The sequence below is a fragment of the Myxine glutinosa genome, chromosome 10 (genome assembly GCF_964187855.1).
Source record: "Myxine glutinosa chromosome 10, kmMyxGlut1.1, whole genome shotgun sequence".
Classification (NCBI taxonomy): domain Eukaryota; kingdom Metazoa; phylum Chordata; class Myxini; order Myxiniformes; family Myxinidae; genus Myxine; species Myxine glutinosa.
In genome coordinates this window covers 108983272-109000458 of record NC_136270.1, presented here as the reverse complement: position 1 = coordinate 109000458, position 17187 = coordinate 108983272, and the positions used below count along the sequence as shown (strand labels likewise).

The following is a 17187-nucleotide window of genomic DNA, read 5'->3' as shown; positions in this document are numbered from 1 at the left end:
CTCAGGTGTTTCTTGTTGCATTGATCGTTCACACATAAAATAGCTGTGAATGCCTAGTCTTAGTTTTAGCTTTTTAGACATCACTAACAACCTCCAGAGAGCATGCTTGTAAGTATCGCAGTCTATCATTTGCAGAAGACTTCGACAGAAGAATTACAAAGGTTACATCGCAAGATGCAAACCTCTCATGAGCAACAAAAATAGAAAGGCTAGATTAGAATTTGCTAAGATGCATAGAGGTGAGCCAGTACGGTTCTGGAACAACGTTTTATGGACAGATGAGACCAAGATAAACCTTTACCAAAGCAAAGGAAAGGTGAAAGTGTGGAGAACGTGTGGAACTGCATGTGATCCAAAGCATACTAGCTCATCTGTGAAGCACGGGGGAGGTAGTGTCATGGCTTGGGCTTGCATGGCTGAACCTGGAACTCGCCGACTCATCTTTATTGATGATGCAACTAATGATGTAAACAGCAGAATGAATTTGGAAGTGTACAGAAGCATTTTGGTTGCCTATGTACAAGAAAATGTCTCCAAACGTATTGGGCGGCGCTTCAACATGCAGCAAGACAATGACCCAAAACACACTGCCAACCTAAGGAAGGAGTTAATCAGAGAAAAGAGTGGAAAGTTTTAGACTGGCCAAGTCAGTCTCTCGATTTAAATCCAATGGAGCAGCATTTCACTTGCTGAAGAGGAGACTAAAGTCAGAAACCCACCAAAACAAACAACAACTGAAAAGGGCTGCAGCAAAGGCTTGGCAAAGAATCTCAAAGGAAGATACCGAGGGTTTGGTGATGTCGTTGGGTCACAGGCTCGATGCAGTTATTACATGCAAGGGATATACAACCAAATACTAACTATTAAACTATTTTACTTCACTTTAAGTTCATCTGTTCCAATACGTATGCTTACCAAAATTGGGGGGACTGAACATAAAAAGTGTTATTGTTCTACAATGGTAAAACATATTTGCATAGAAATACCAATAAATAAAACCTGACCTTCTGTACTCTTACCTCATATTCATCTTTTGATCTCAAGTCCAATTTTTTTGAGTATATAGCAAAAATAAGAAATTTGACTTCACTGTTCCAATACTTACGGAGAGCACTGTAAACATATTTTGAGGTGTGCAATTAAAATAACCAAGTTAAGTATTTAAAGGGTTTTGTAGTATGAGCAACATTTAGAACTTCCTTTGAAACTTAATATAATGCTATTGGGGATCAACACTGCTGTTCAATAAGTGATTATAATTGTTGTGAGGGATATTTATAAAAGAAGGATGTGTGTGTCTTTGTATGCCCATTCAATTTATTTATCATGAACCTGATAACCATGTTTCTAAAACTAAAATGAAAAGGTGAATCAGTGGGAAATTGCACTGCTGGTCACAATCTTCATTTAGTTTATGACTTTATACTACATTTTCTTTCAACAAATGCACACACCTCCACATGAGCAACCTCCTGTTCCTGCTCCGAGCTGGGACGTGTTTTCTCTGCAACTTCTTTACGACTTGGCCGAGGGCTTGAGGGACCCATTGGCCACCGGCCTCGTGCAATGGAGCCATGGATGGTCCCGGGATTGTGTGCGAAGGCAGGACCAAAGGGAACGCATGTGGACAAGGAGAGCTCACCCAAAGCGGCCACGGCTCCCGACATCCTCCCTGCTGCCGCTTCCTCCTCCTCTTCTTCCCTCGCCTCCTCGGAGCTCTCCTCCAAATGCTTCATCAGAACAGCCACAACCACGTTAACAAGAACAAATTGAGCTGTGAGTACGAATGTGACAAAATAGATTGGGGAGATGAGTGGGAGGTAGCTGATGCAATGCCGATCCAGGGTAGAACATTCCCGAAGAGTATCCTGGGGGAGAGGGAGAAGGAAAAGGAGATGGGTGCAGAGAAAGAGAGATGGAAGTGGAGATCAAGATTTGTCTTTATTTTTTATCACCATATTTCATCACCAGAAATAAATTTGTATTTACTATAATTTATCTCGAAGGCTGCATATCTCAGAGATTAAATAGATTTTTAATTCAAGTTTGAGTTTCAACATAGGAGTGTCAGCAGGTCATCGGCAACAGCTTCTCCCAGCTGTATCATCCGTACACATAAGCAGACAACACGTATCTCCATGAATTCGTGCAGGTCTCTGGAACAAACTCCCTGGAATCGCCTCTGGAACAAACTCCCTGGAATCGCCTCTGGAACAAACTCCCTCACTCTCTTCAATCCCACTCCTCCCTCCAGATCTTCAAAACAGCTGTTCACCACCATCTCTTATCTTCCCCCATCCAAAACCTTGATCTTTTCTACCCCAGTTAATTCACCCCAGATCCACTTTTTTTGAAATACCGGCTTCTTTCTAGTAGTGTCCATGTGTTTTATACCTCCCTCCCTCCCCCCCCCCCCACCCCCGCCTTCCCATGCTTCCTCCCCCCAAGCCCTCTTCCTCCCACAGATCTTCCGATGTCCCTCTTCTCTGCTGTTGTACTTGTGTGCTTACCTCTCTCTCCCCATCTTATCTCCCGCTCCCTTTATTGTATGTTTTGTGTGTCCGTTTGTTTTTATTGTGATTGATATTACCTCTTACACGAGCCTCGATCTTGTATACAAAAAAATAAATAATAAAAAATGTAAAAAGGTCATATTAAATGGCCTTGGATGCCAATTATCAGATAGTGGCAAAGGGTTACATGATTTATCGGAGTCAGTACAGTTTCTTCCGCGTGAATAATACAAGACTTTAAATATATAAAAGTGAGCCATACCTTCATAATTCCATTCCAGTTGTCTCCGGTTGAAACTCGAAATAGAGTGAGCAAGGCCATCCCAAAATTCTCAAACGTAGCATGTCGACTAAGCCCCTCGCAGGGGTACTCACTGCTGCAGGCTGTAAGAATGTAAATTCACAACCCAAGTGTTTCGCAAGAAATAACTACAGGAGTAATATGCAATTTAATCTCAATATCCTCTTTTAGACCCAACAGCAATATGCAACAAATCTCGGCTCTCTGTTCACTTTCACTCCTTCATTCCTCTATTCTCCCGCCTCTGGAACAAACTCCCTTCTCTCTTCAATCCCACTCCTCCCTCCAGGTCTTTTAAACAGCTGTTCACCACCATCTCTTATCTTCCCCCATCCAAAACCTTGATCTTTTCTACCCCCGCTAATTTCACCCCAGATCCACTTTTTTGAAATACCAACTTCTTTCCTGGAAGTCCTTTCAGTGTCCTTGTGTTTTATACTTCTCCCATCCCCCTCCCCCCATTCCCATGCCTCCTCCTCCCAAGCCCTCTCCCTCCCACAGATCTCCTGATGTCCCTGCTCTCAAATGTTGTGTTTGTGTGCTTCCCCTTCTCTCCCCATCTTGTCTACCGCTCCCCTTATTATATACTTTGTGTGTTTCTGTTTGATTTTTTGTGTGATAAATGTTAGCTCTTTCACGAGCCTCGATCCTGTATACAAAAAAACAGCATTTTGGTGTTTCTTATCTACATTTGCATATGCTGTCTATACACCAACCTCAAACCCCTCCGACCTCTCCTCTACAATACTCCATGTTAACTAAGTGCATATTTCAAGAAAGAGATGGAATCTGGGATCAGTCATGTTAGTGTCTACCTGATGAATATAACAAAACTTTACCAAATGCAGGTCAAATTAATAAAAATCACCGTTGTGTTCCCAAAGGTGACCTTTTTTTGCGCTCATTGATGCAAATGTTTTCCATTCACAAAATAAATCAAATATAAAATGCTTACTCAGCCCTCCAAAGAGCTCCACACCCAGCGCCGCATAGATGAAGAAGAGAAGAAGAAAAAGTAGTCCAAGGTTTCCCACCTGATACAAACACCACCATAAAATGATAATCATATTATCGGAATAGTGTTATACTGTATATAACTTGTAGTGTTTGTCTGTTTCTTTGCTTGTTTGACTTCTATGCACTCTTGAAACGCTGGACGCAATGAGTTGAAAATTGGTGGCTGTACTTGGGGTGTTTATGGGAGGGTGCTAGGTGAAAAAATAATTTCATAGTGCTGGGGATTCAGGGTGGGGTTAGGGACTTTCAAAATGGCGTACGAACAATAACACGGCCTTTTGCGCATGCGCTGTATGTGGTTTTCAGCGACTCGGTTCTGCTCGCAAGGCACTTTTAACCTACCATTGCTCACGCGAAATCTGTAATTTAAACATAATTTTCAGCATTTAAACAAAAATGTCATATTTCAAAATGGTTGACTGCAATTGTTGTGTTCCTGGATGCAAATAGACTCATTGAAATATAGGAAATACAAGAATTATCCATGGATGGGAGGTGTCAAGTTCCTCCCATTTGCCGTTAATACAAGCAAGCAGCAGCAGCGGCGCGCGCGCGCACACACACCACACACACACACACACACACACACACACACACACACACACACACACACACACACACACACTCTGAGCAATATAAGCAAATCAAATATAATTTGTCTTGTGGTGCCAGAACTAGAAAAACAATATGTCTATAACAGCCCCCCCCCCCCTGCCCCTGCCAACATGATTAATAGTAAAATCTTAATTTTAAAAAGTGATTTTAAACCTACCCTCTGCATTCACAAACCCCATTTATGACTTTCCCATCGATATTCAGAAGCACCCAAGCCAAATATGGCAATCTCCATTGTGGGAGAAATTATAAGCAAAACAATTATTCTACGGTGTTTTCTGAGAAGGAGAGAGAGTAGGCGAATCATCGCTGGCATTCTGACTGAATTTCTCGTTTTAAATTCATTTCTCTGGATAGAGTAACTCTTACGGAGGCAATGTTAGACCACCTCTTGTCATGTTTCATAACATGACATATGAAACCTATCAAACATAGTCATGTTTCCTTACAAAACAAGCATTGGTAAATCAATTTCGTGTAGTTTTTAATAAAGGTACTGTAATTATTTATTTATGAATAAGGGTGATATAGTTAGATATATGGTGCTTTGAAATATAGCGTTGGGATTATGTATTCCCAATGATGAATTAATCTGTACGATGTTACATAATATGATTAATTTGTACCATGTAACATATTGTGCTTTGGGACATGGTTGGCACAAGAATGTCTGACATTACGAATGGTATCTGGTAATCTACATGTCCTATTGATCTAATCTGCATTTCAGACAATACCAACTATTTGCAAAGGCTTGCACACCCTCTGTGACTCATCTAGAGGTCAAATCGACCATTGTTAACTTTTGAAGGTTAATTAACTTGAAATGCAACCTCACTCTGATTGCCTGGAGCCTGGTGTTGGCTTAGCGGTTAGGGTGCCGGCTTGGGATCCTGGGTTCGAATCCCGGTCGATCGCTGAATTAATGCCAGGGGGGTTGACTCAGCCTGTCATCCTTCCGAGGTCGGCAAATTGAGTACCAGCTTGCTGGGATGAATGATCCCGGTGTGTACCCCGGTTTAGAATAGGTACACCGTATCCCTGCGCATCGTAAGAGGCGACCAAGGGTTGGCGTCAGGAAGGGCATCCGGCCATAAAAAAAACATTGCCTCAAACAGGGAACCATGATCGTCATGGGGCCCGCAAGGCTAACCCCCGCTCTAGCGGGGAAAAATGGCCTTAAAACGCTCATTCATTCATTTATTCACTCTGATTATTGTTTTACAATCTGCATATCTTTCCTTGCAAACATGCGGTGAAACAGACTTCCATTGTATCAAGCAACTTGCTGCCCTCAGGTTCAGGCAGCAATGCAGATATCCCTTCCCCCTGTTTGAGGACATGAAGGTATATAAGGACTGATTTTTGAGACTGTCAGTGGAGCGAGCTATGATGTCGGGCAGGGAGCATGACTCGTCTCTCCTATCAATGATGTGCACATTATGATTTGGTGTGGAGTTGGTGCAGATTTGGTGCAGAGCCAGGTTTTTTTGCGCTGTCAATATATATTTTTAATAAAATGATTAAATGAACCTTTGACCCCTGATTTTCCCTCCACACCATCAAATCATTAGTTGTGCTTATTTTTGATTTTTTGAGATATAAATATTTTGAGATATTCTCTATGTAAATATTGCATATCCATTTTTTCAGGTACTTTTCCAAGTATTGTCATCTTCTTTTAGAAGCTTTCGGAGCCATTTTAGGTAACAATCCTTACCTCACACGCACAATAGCAGTTCACATGCCCCGAAGATCGTTATTTCTAGGCCTCTAGGGTGTTTGCGTATGCATATTGAGCATTTTGGGGGCAGATTACATCATTTTGAATGTCCCATATTATCTCTATGTAAATATGTATTGTATAGCGCCAATCCCTGGTGTTGGGCTAGCGGCTAGGGTGCCGGCTTAGGATACTAGGATCCTGGGTTCGAGTCCCGGGTCGATCGCTGAATTAACGCCAGGGGGGTTGACTCAGCCTGTCATCCTTCCGAGGTCGGCTAATTGAGTACTAGTTCACTGGTAATTCCCTGCTTGTCGTAAAAGGCGACAAAAAGGGTTGGCGGCAGGAAGGGCATCCGGCCGTAAAACATTGCTTCAAAAAGGGGACCGAAAAACAACAACAACCACGGTCCCCGAAAAAGGCCAACCCCCGCTTGCGGGGAAAAAATGGCCTCTAAAGGTGTTTTTTTTTATAGCGCCACCTGGAGGAAGCCTGTATTACATGTCAGACCTAAATACACCATATACATCATAACAATTGGCAATAACGGATGAGTTATTTGCTAGATATGTGGAAATATTTTCTTCTTCTTCTTCATTTTCTTTTCATTTTCATTTTCTTCATTTTCATTTTCATTTTCATTTTTCTTCTTCATTTTCTTCTTCTTCTTTAAAAGGCTGCTTTCGACTTGCTCACCAAATCAATTCATCCCAAAAAAAATATCCATCTCCTATAGTGCCTTTTTTCTACATTCCCTAAACTCTCCTGCACTCCATCCTCCATCCAGCGTCCTTAAACGTATTTTTAACTCGAAGGTCACAAGAAACTCATTTTGCAATAAATGTTCGTTTCCCATAAATCGTACACTTTCAAAAATCCAATCTCACCCCTCCCCTCCAAATCTTCCCCATAACCCCTCCCCTCCAAATCTTCCCCATCACCCCTCCCCTCCAAATCTTCCCCATCACCCATCCCTTTCAAATCTCCCCCCTTGCCCCCTCCCTCCTAAACTACCCCCTCACCCCTCCCCACCAAGACGCCCCCTCGCCCCTCCCCTCCTAGACTCCTGCCTCACCCCTCCCCTCCAAATCTCCCCCATATCCCATCCCTTTCAAATCCCTCCCCTTGCCCCTTCCCTCCCAAACTCCCCCCTCACCCCTCCCCTTCAAATCTCCCCACCCTCATTGCTTCTCAATTTCCCCCCTCTCACTCCCCCTCCTCAAAGCGTCCTCCCCGCTTCTTCCCCCTTCAAACTCTCACCTCCATCTCCCCCAACCTTCTGCCTCGCTCTTCCCCCTCCTCAAATAACACCTCATTGTGGCTCACCCAATCACCATCAAACCTTTTGTCCGCCCCATCCTTCCCTTTCTCCGAGCTATTCTGAAATCTCTGACACACCTTCAACAGCTCTCCCTACCTCTTCCACCTCTTCCACATCTTACCCTACCCCTCCTCCCCCCTGTTCTGTATCTGATGCTCCCCCTTCCTCTTCATTAACGGTATGGACCTCAAACATCCGGGGCCTTCGTTCAAACTTAACTGATCTCTCCATACAGGTTGCTTCTGTCAAACCAGACGTGATCTGCTTAACAGAAACTTTCCTCCTTTATGATGTCTCTGATTCCATAGTATCTCTCCCGGGCTACTCCCTCCTCCGGTATGATAGACCTGAGCCTCGTCCTGGAGGCGGGGTTGCTATCTTTATCAAAAACTCTCTTCCTCACTCGCCCTGCACTGCACTCTCTCCACCTCACCCCCAGGAATACCTCTGGCTACGGCTTCCCCTTCGCTCCCACCTCTTGTTCATATGTGTGTTGTACCGTCCACCAAACAGTGATGACTCAATCTACATCTCGCTGTCTGATGATATGGACCAACTTCTATCTACTCATCCCAACTCTCTCTTCCTCATATGTGGTGATTTCAACTGTCATCATGCCAGTTGGCTGGGTGTGGGTACCTCTCTCACCAGCCATGGCTCCTCAGCAAAGGACTTCTGCGACTCACTGGGACTGACACAATCTGTCAATTTCCCGACCCGGATCTCAGTCAACGGAACATCTTCTCTTCTGGACTTGGTTATGACTAACTTCCCTTAAAATGTCTGCTGCTCTTCTTCTGCTCCGATCGGATCATCTGATCATGTCCTTGTTAAAGTGGACATCTCTCTGACCATCCTCAGGGAGCCTGCTCAGCGTCGACGAGTCTGGCATTTCACTCAGGCCAACTGGCACGGTCTTCAAGCAGCCATCAATCATCTGGACTGGTCTCCCATCTCTACCACCTCTGACATCAACTCATCCTGGGAATTCTTCCAAAGTAAATTGCTCTCTCTCATGCACAGATTTATCCCATCTCGTCTTCAGTTGTCATACCCTTCCTCCCGTCCATGGTACACGGAATCTTGTGGTGAGGCTGTTGCCCAGAAACAACTTGCCTTCGTCTCCTGGAAAGCAAATCCAACGGAAGGAAATCTCATTTCCTTTCACAAAGCCCGAAACAAGTGTGTGTCCACCCTCAGGAGAGCTAGGAAACAATATCTCTCCATTCTCAAGACCGAACTCACTTATCTGTCTCCCTCTTCCAAATCCTGGTGGCGTCTGGTCAAATCCGTTTCTGGTGTTTGTTCCCCCTCCATCCCCTCCCTTACCTCAAACGGCTACACAGCTGACTCCGCACGTGAAAAAGCTGAATGCCTCAACTCTGTGTTTGCCTCTAAATCTTGTGTCCCAAACCCATCCCTCTCTGTACCCACCTTACCCAGTCGTACCCTGCTGCTCCTGGACTCCGTGTCCTTTCCTCCTGACAAGGTGGAAAAGTTTCTGTCAACCCTCGACTCTGATTCTGCAACTGGACCCGACGGCATCAGCCCACGGGTCCTAAAATCCTGCTCTGCTGCTCTGTCTCACCCTCTCTCTGTTCTCTTCACCCTCTCTTTTGCTCAAGGTCAACTGCCATCTGCTTGGAAATCAGCCAACATCACCGCTTTGCACAAAAAAGGTGCAAAAACAGATCCTAGCAACTACAGACCAATCAGCCTTCTCCCAATTATCAGCAAAGTCATGGAATCCATCATTGCTTCGGATATGAAATCTTTCCTCTTCTCCAATGGCTTGATCTCTGATCATCAATTTGGTTTCAGACCAGGTCACTCTACTCTGGACATGCTGCTTCTGCTGTCTCAACAATGGATGGAGGTCCTCAATGCCAAACAGGAAATTAGAGCTGTCTCCCTCGACATATCACGTGCCTTCGACACGGTCTGGCACCCCGCTCTGCTCACCAAACTCTCCTCCTTTGGTATCCATGGAAATCTCCACGCATGGCTGGCGGACTTCCTCTCTAGTCATCGTCAACGTGTGGCCCTGAATGGGTTTCTCTCATCTCCTCTTCCTGTTCAGGCTGGAGTTCCCCAAGGCAGTGTTCTGGGCCCCGTGCTTTTTCTGGTCTTCATCAATGATCTCTCTGACTCTCTCGAAAATCCTCTCTATCTCTTTGCTGATGACTCCACTCTCTGCCGCTCCATTCCTCTTCCCTCAGATCGGCAGTCTGCTGCCTCCTCACTCTCTGAAGACCTGGACAAAATCACAGACTGGTCAAACAAGTGGAACATGTCTTTCAATCCTGACAAATCTCACACTCTTACTATGTCTCTCCGAAAAGATCGACTGGACAACCCTCCCATCTACTTTCTCAACAATCCTCTCCAAGAAGTTCTGTCGCTCAAGATTTTGGGTCTCACTATCTGCCATGATCTTTCTTGGGAAAACCACATTTCCAAGCTGGCCTCCAAAGCCAGTCGCCGACTGGGCATCCTCCGTCGTGCGAAGTCCTTCCTCGGCACACCTGAGCTCCTCACCACATACAAGGCTTTCATCCGCAGCTCAATGGAATACTGTTCTCCCCTATGGGCCGGTGCTCCTGCCTCACACCTAGCTCGGCTTCACGCTGTTGAAACCAAAGCTTTCAGAATTATTGGAATCTCCCGCGATGAAGCTATCTCTGAGGGCCTTTCACTCACTCACCGCAGGCAGGTAGGTGGTCTTTCTGTCTTCTACCGACTCCTCTCCGGCCTTGCACCCCCAGCTCTCTCTGTGCTCTGTCCCCCAAATATTCCTACAGGTCGCACAAGATCTGCCAGCAACCCTCTGATGGTTAAACTGCCGAAATCTCGGCTCTCTGCTCACCTTCACTCTTTCATTCCTCTTTTCTCCCGCCTCTGGAACAAACTCCCTCACTCCCTTCAATCCCACTCCTCCCTCCAGGTCTTTAAAACAGCTGTTCACCACCATCTCTTATCTTCCCCCATCCAAAACCTTGATCTTTTCTACCCCCGCTAATTCACCCCAGATCCACCTTGTTTGAAATTCCAACTTCTTTCCTGGAAGTCCTGGCAGTGTCCATATGTTTTATACCTCTCCCACCGCCCCCTTCCCACGCCCTCCCCCCCCCCCAAGCACTCGCCCTCTCTCAGATCTCTCGATGTCTCCATGTCTCTCGGTCACTGCTCTCAAATGTTGTGTTTGTGTCCTTCCCCCTCTCTCCCCATCTTGTCTACCGCTCCCTATGTTATATGTTTTATGTGTCGGTTTGTCTTTCTGTGTGATTAATGTTCGCTCTTTCACGAGCCTCGACCTTGTATACAAAAAAAAAAAAAAAAAAAAAAAAAAAATGATAACAGACTTGAGAATAATATGCAAGGCAATCCAAAACACTAAAGCTTAATCTGCATATTCAGATATACGGATGTAGGCTGATAGGACGGTGCAAAGATAGTGCATTTCCCTTTGAACTATCTATTCTGGATTTGATTCCTGACCTGAATATACAGTAAGCTTGTGGGATTTGTGCTTCACAAGGAAAGTTTTGTATCACAAAGTGTGCCATCCACTAGGTGGATGTTAAACTGGGTGTCCCATCTGCAAGCGTTCGTTGATGGATGTAAAGGATCCTGACTTATCATCAGAATCATGGAGAGAAAAAAAAATCAAATTCCTTCCCAAATAACCTTAATGGAAGAGCAAGGTCGATCTGACAGTTGAACAAACATAGCGGAATGAATGAACAGAATAAGAAAGAGGAAAGAGGGAGGGGAGGCTATACCAAAACTAGCAAGTAAGTTGGTTGGGTTAAGAAAGGTTAATGATGGTAATAAAGATCTTGGGTTAGAATTAGGAATGACACGATATGGTGGGGCACCGCTTCTTTGAAGCCCTGGAGGGAAGAGAGAGACAGAACAGTCTCTGGAAGGTGGCTTCACAGAGAGGAGAAATGAAGAATAAAACAATTGAGGTGTCCAGTCAGTCTGGTTGGAAGTTTAACCAAGATGAGGTTACTGGAGGAGCATGTTACTGGAGGAGCATGTGCATTGTGCATCCTCTCGTACATATACGGAGGATCGGGCGACTGAGATAGCATTGGGAGCAATATTTGAGAAGAGGTGTCTACAAACTAGAGACCACTGTTCTGTATGTGATGTGAACGCAACAGGCCTTGTGCTTTAACCTCATCACAGGAGATTCCAAGAATTTTGAGAGTTGCAAAATTCTACAGCATCCAAGAGAGACAACTGTGATGCTGGGGTGCCAGCCTATATCAGAGTGAACTAGAACGCCACTCAGTAGAGCGCATACTCCCGCCGTGGGTGGCCACTGCTGAGCCCTATCTTCCAATGGTAAAAAATCCTTCAAAAAATTCCTGGATCCGGAATAATATCCTGAGCTTCACCAAAAACTAATCAATTCTTCATTATCCCAAGGGCAATCATCCCACCAACTTTCATCCAAATCCGTTCAGAAATTTTCCAGATATCTTGTTCACAAACACACGAACACATGAACATACAAACACACATACACACACACACACACACACACACACACACACACACACACACACACACACACACACACACACACACACACACACACACACACACACACACAGACGGACACGATCGAATGAACACAGACGGACACTCCCTAGCGGGAGTAACTACTCCATTGGGCTGCAGACCTTGGCCTTGTCCACTGAGTATGTCTGATATCCCAAGGAAATACTTGGATTGATGGAGGATTCCCAGGCTGCGGCTGGCTCTTTTCATAGGATATGAAGTTCGTCTAGCACTTTTAAGGTTTTTTTGCATCGCCTTGTCCACTGAGTCTAGCACTTTTAAGGTTTTTTTGCATCGCCTTGTCCACTGAGTATGTCTGATATCCCAAGGAAATACTTGGATTGATGGAGGATTCCCAGGCTGCGGCTGGCTCTTTTCATAGGATATGAAGTTCGTCTAGCACTTTTAAGGTTTTTTTGCATCTATATCGCTAGTAATTAATGCTGATAATAGGAAGATAATTACTTGAAATAGTCTTTCCATGCCCTTTCATAGACTCATAGAAAGTTGGTCTGGGTTCCTATTTTGTGTTCATTTTCCATGTATATTTTAGTCAATCTGGTGCATTTGCAAAGAAACCCTATCTGGCACTCTGTTTTTATTGTTTTTTTTATAGAACTTCTCGGCTCATGGAAGAGTGATGATGACGATGATGATGATGACCACTCCTGCATCTTCATATGCATATGGCTGACGAAGCAGTTTCTTGGCTATTGGGCACAATCCTGGTCGGGTCGCCACTCCGACGCAGGACACTCGATTGGCTCATTCATCACAGTAAGTTGGTACTCATTTCGCCAACCTCGGAAGGATGACAGGCTGAGTCAACCCCACCTGGTGATAATTAAATGGTCGACCGGGATTCAAACTCAGGACCCTAGAATCCCAAACCAGCACCCTAACCGTAAAGCCAACACCTGGCTTTCATGGAAGAGTGAGGCAGGGGATAAAAAGGCAATGTAGAAACAATGGAGCGACAGTTGGACACAAGAAGTAAGGTAAAGAAGGGAGAGAGAATGGGATGAAACAGTAACCTGAAAGAAAGAGGGATGGGTGGATAGGGTCATTCAGCTAGAAAATATTGAGGAGATTAATGGGGGATGATACTATACAAGGTGAACTGCTTGTTTAAAGACCCAGAGGGAAGAGAGTGAGAAAGATAAATAGAGATAGAGATAGAGATAGGGATAGGGAAAGGAAAAGGGGAAAGGGAAAGGGAAGGGAAAGGGAAAGGGAATGGGAAAGGGATAGGGAAAGGGAAGGGAAAGGGAAAGGGAAAGGGAAAGGGAAAGGGAAAGGGAAAGGGAAAGGGAATAGGAAAGGGAAAGGAAAAGGGAAAGGAAAAGGGAAAGGGATAGGGAAAGGGAAAGGGAAAGGGAAAGGGAAAGGGAAAGGGGAAGGGAAAGGGAATGGGAAAGGGAAAGGGGAAGGGAATGGGAAAGGGAAAGGGAAAGGGAAAGGGAAAGAGAGAGAGAGGGAGAAGGAGAGGGAGAGAGAGAGAGAGAGAGAGAGAAAGAGAAAGAGAAAGAGATATATATAATATATATATATACAGAGAGATGTAATGACCTCTGAAAGGTAGTTCCAAAAATGGAAGAAAGGAGTAACAAAAAAACCAGGCCAGAACAACAAAAGTCAGTATCAGGAAGATATCTAAAGTTACAAATATCAAATCAGAGGAAGAGGGTGCTACCTGAGGAAGAGCCTGCACGACCACGTCAAGGAGTGCCCTCATACCCGTCGCTGTCTTCAGCAGCTTTAACACTGCAATCATGGAAGGTACCACAAACAAGTCACAGTAGCTCTCACAAAAAAGCAAACATATATATCAATGCAAGGAAAGGCTATTTGTCAAATGTTAATTAATTAAACTGTCAACACCAGGATGCTGATTGAAAATGCCTCCTTACAGGATGCACACGTCCTCAAGTGCACATATACAGTGAGTTGAGGTAAATGGGTTCATATATTACTATATTAGTTAACCTCCATACAAAGAAGGTTTTCCATATTGAGGAATATTCTTACAGAGGATGGGGGAGGTTTACTGTGCACGTGACTATAGTTTTGTATTTGCGACGCCAACATTTATCAAGTATGATACAAACGAGCTCAACCAAGTGAATTGGATTATCAACTATTATACAAACTAGTATGAGCACGTGAAATACAACTGTATGCTTTCAAGGATGGAATTTGTCTGCACACTGTGGGAACCTTTACACCTTGTTCACACTGCGTTTAGAACCCCGCTTGTTGGCCGCCTCTGCACCAAACCCCTGCCTCATTCCCCTAAATCTCGTCTTCAATGTGGATTTAGAGATACACTACGTAACCAAAAGTATGTGGACACCCGAACATCACACATCTCATTCCAAAATCAAGGGCAATAATACGGAATCGGTCCCCCCTTTGCTGCTATAACGGTCTCCACTCTTCTGCGAAGGCTTTCCACTAGATGTTAGAACATTGCTGTGGGGATTTGCTTCCATTCAGCCACAAGAGCATTTGTGAGGTCGGGTACTGATGTTGGGTGATTAGGCATGGCTCACAGTTGGCGTTCCAATTCATCCCAAAGGTGTTCGATGGGGTTGAGGTCAGGTCTCTGTGCAGGCCAGTCAAGTACTTCCACACAGATCTCGACAAACCATTTCTGTATGGACCTCGCTTTGTGCATGGGGACATTGAAATACTGAAACAGGAAAGGGCCTTCCCCAAACTGTTGCCGCAAAGTTGGAAGCACACAATCGTCTAGACTCTAGAATGTCATTGTATGCTGTAGCGTTAAGATTTCCCTTCACTGGAACTAAGGGGCCTAGCCCAAACCATGAAAAACAGCCCAGACCATTATTCCTCCAACACCAAACTTTCCAGTTGGCACTATGCATTCGGGCAGGTAGCATTATCCTGGCATCCGCCAAACCCAGGTTTGTCCGTCGGACTGCCAGAGGGTGAAGCATGATTCATCACTCCAGAGAACGTGTTTCCACTGCTCCAGAGTCCAATGGCGGCAAGCATTACACCACTCCACCCAACGCTTGGCATTGCGCATGGTGATCTTAGGCTTGTGTGCGGCTGCTCAGCCATGGAAACCCATTTCATGAAGTTCCCGACGAACAGTTGTTGTGCTGACGTTGCTTCCAGAGGCAGTTTTAAACTTGGTAGTGGGTGTTGCAACCGAGGACAGACGATTTTTATGCGCTACGCGCTTCAGCACTCGGCGGTCCCATTCGGTGAGCTTGTGTGGCCTAGCACTTCACGGCTGAGCTGTTGTTGCTCCTAGACGTTTCCACTTCACATTAACAGCACTTACTGTTGACCGGGGCCGCACTAGCGGGGCAGAAATTTGATGAACTGACTTGTTGGAAAGGTGGCATCCTATGACGGTGCCACGTTGAAAGTCACTGAACTATTCAGTACGGCCCATTATACTGCCAATGTTCGTCTATGGAGATTTCATGGCTGTGTGCTTGATTATATATACCTGTCAGCAATGGGTGTGGCTGAAATAGCCAGATCCACTAATTAGAAGGGGTGTCCGTATACTTTTGGTCATGTAGTGTATGTTATATTCGGCTGGCATACCACGCAAAGTGATCCTTCACCCGTGCTCAATAGCAGCAGAGGTCACCAGCTACATCAGCTGACCTCATGTAGTCATACTCACCCATATTTCCTGGTTTGCCACTGTCAGGTTTTACTTCAAACGTTTGAAAATCCTAAATAATATTATCGCGTCGATGGGTCTGACTAACATCACCCGTTTTTGCTACTCCTGAAAATCGGCAAGTTTACCAAATTCACACTGTGGTCAGTTAACTATACATTACTATTTACAAAACCCCAAGGATCGCTCCAATCCGAGGCCAAACTTTGTGGCACAACATGCGGAAGCCAAAAGATGGGAAGACGTCTCTTATAGTTAAAATGTGGTTTATTAAAATAATTAGACAAGACACTATCATTAAAACGATACAGACCAGACGCTCAAAGGACAAACGAGTATATATAGGGAGGCACATGCCCTTGTGGTTTGCTGTAGTCCATGTAAACAGTTGAACCATCAACAAGAGTTAATCAGTATTTTAATTAATTGATCTAAAAAGACACCTGCATATACAGTTTTAATGCCACTTCATGGTCTCTCCCATTTCTGGCTCTGAGCTTTTCAAAAGCCACTGAGACCGTTCCCCTTTCACCTGTAACTCTTGTCCCCGTGCTGTGGTGTATCACTACACCTGTAACTCCTCTTGGCCTCCTGTTTCTCCTTTATCCCACATTCTGTCTGTGGTCCCTTTGCCCTCTTATTCTGTCCTTTCACAAACCTCGACACGTGTTGATCGTTTTAACCTGTGTTGAATCTGAAAGCCAATTGAGTTTTTAATCTCCAGGAAAGCATTGCTCAATTATTTACTGGAATTTCCCATTGCCTGAAGGACTGTCATTACAATTTATTAAGATACTTTAGGAGTCGCGGAAGGCGAGAGAACGAGGCCATTTGGTTGACTTCAAAGCTTGTTTATTCGTACAGAACCCAGCACACTCTAAACGCGAACGGAAGTGTCACAGCTTTTATAAAGCCAAAACCGTCTTCGGAGGGCGTGGCTCCCACAACCGCGCGTGCGTCACGTCCAACAAACCAAAAGCACGTGCACGTGAATTAGACCAAACATATGGTATTGGTAACCGTCACATGCGGATAAGTTAACCACGACATGTGAATAAGGTAACCGCTACATGCGCCCCCCCCCCCCCCCAGAAGGCACTCCACGGGCGTGTACGTAGTTCGCAGGCACGCTCAGCAGTGCCGAGAAGGCTCGAGCAGTGCCTGGCCCTGCTAAGGCCCTGGTACGCGCGAAAAAACGCAGCCGTGGGGTTGAGCCGACCGAGGGGCTGGTCAAGTCCTCGGGGGAGGCTGCTGAGGTTCCTCGCGGGCCTCCCGAGGTTGCAGTTCACGGGTGCAGTGCCGAGAAGGCTCGAGCAGCGCTCGGCCTCGGTGCACGCGAAAAGCGGTTGAGCCAACCGAGGGGCTGGTCAAGGCCTCGGGGGAGGCTGCCGAGGTTCCTCGCGGGCCTCCCGAGGATGCAGGGTCGGAGAAGTAGTTGCGCGAGTTGCAGCTGTAGTT

General features: G+C 45.3%; 1 protein-coding gene across 1 annotated transcript in view; it reads right to left on the bottom strand.

Moving 5' to 3' along the window:
• Positions 1–1634: 1634 nt before the first annotated feature.
• The window catches only part of LOC137433382 (voltage-dependent T-type calcium channel subunit alpha-1H-like), a gene marked incomplete at its 3' end in the record, with an annotated part of 532188 nt that continues 516635 nt past the window's right edge, over positions 1635–17187 (bottom strand). The window contains exons 29-32 of the mRNA XM_068125712.2: positions 13756–13826; positions 3770–3848; positions 2776–2897; positions 1635–1868 (exon numbers count right to left, since the gene is read on the bottom strand). Of these exons, the coding sequence (XP_067981813.2) occupies positions 1635–1868; positions 2776–2897; positions 3770–3848; positions 13756–13826 (506 nt within the window). The remainder of the gene's footprint in view (positions 1869–2775; positions 2898–3769; positions 3849–13755; positions 13827–17187) is intronic.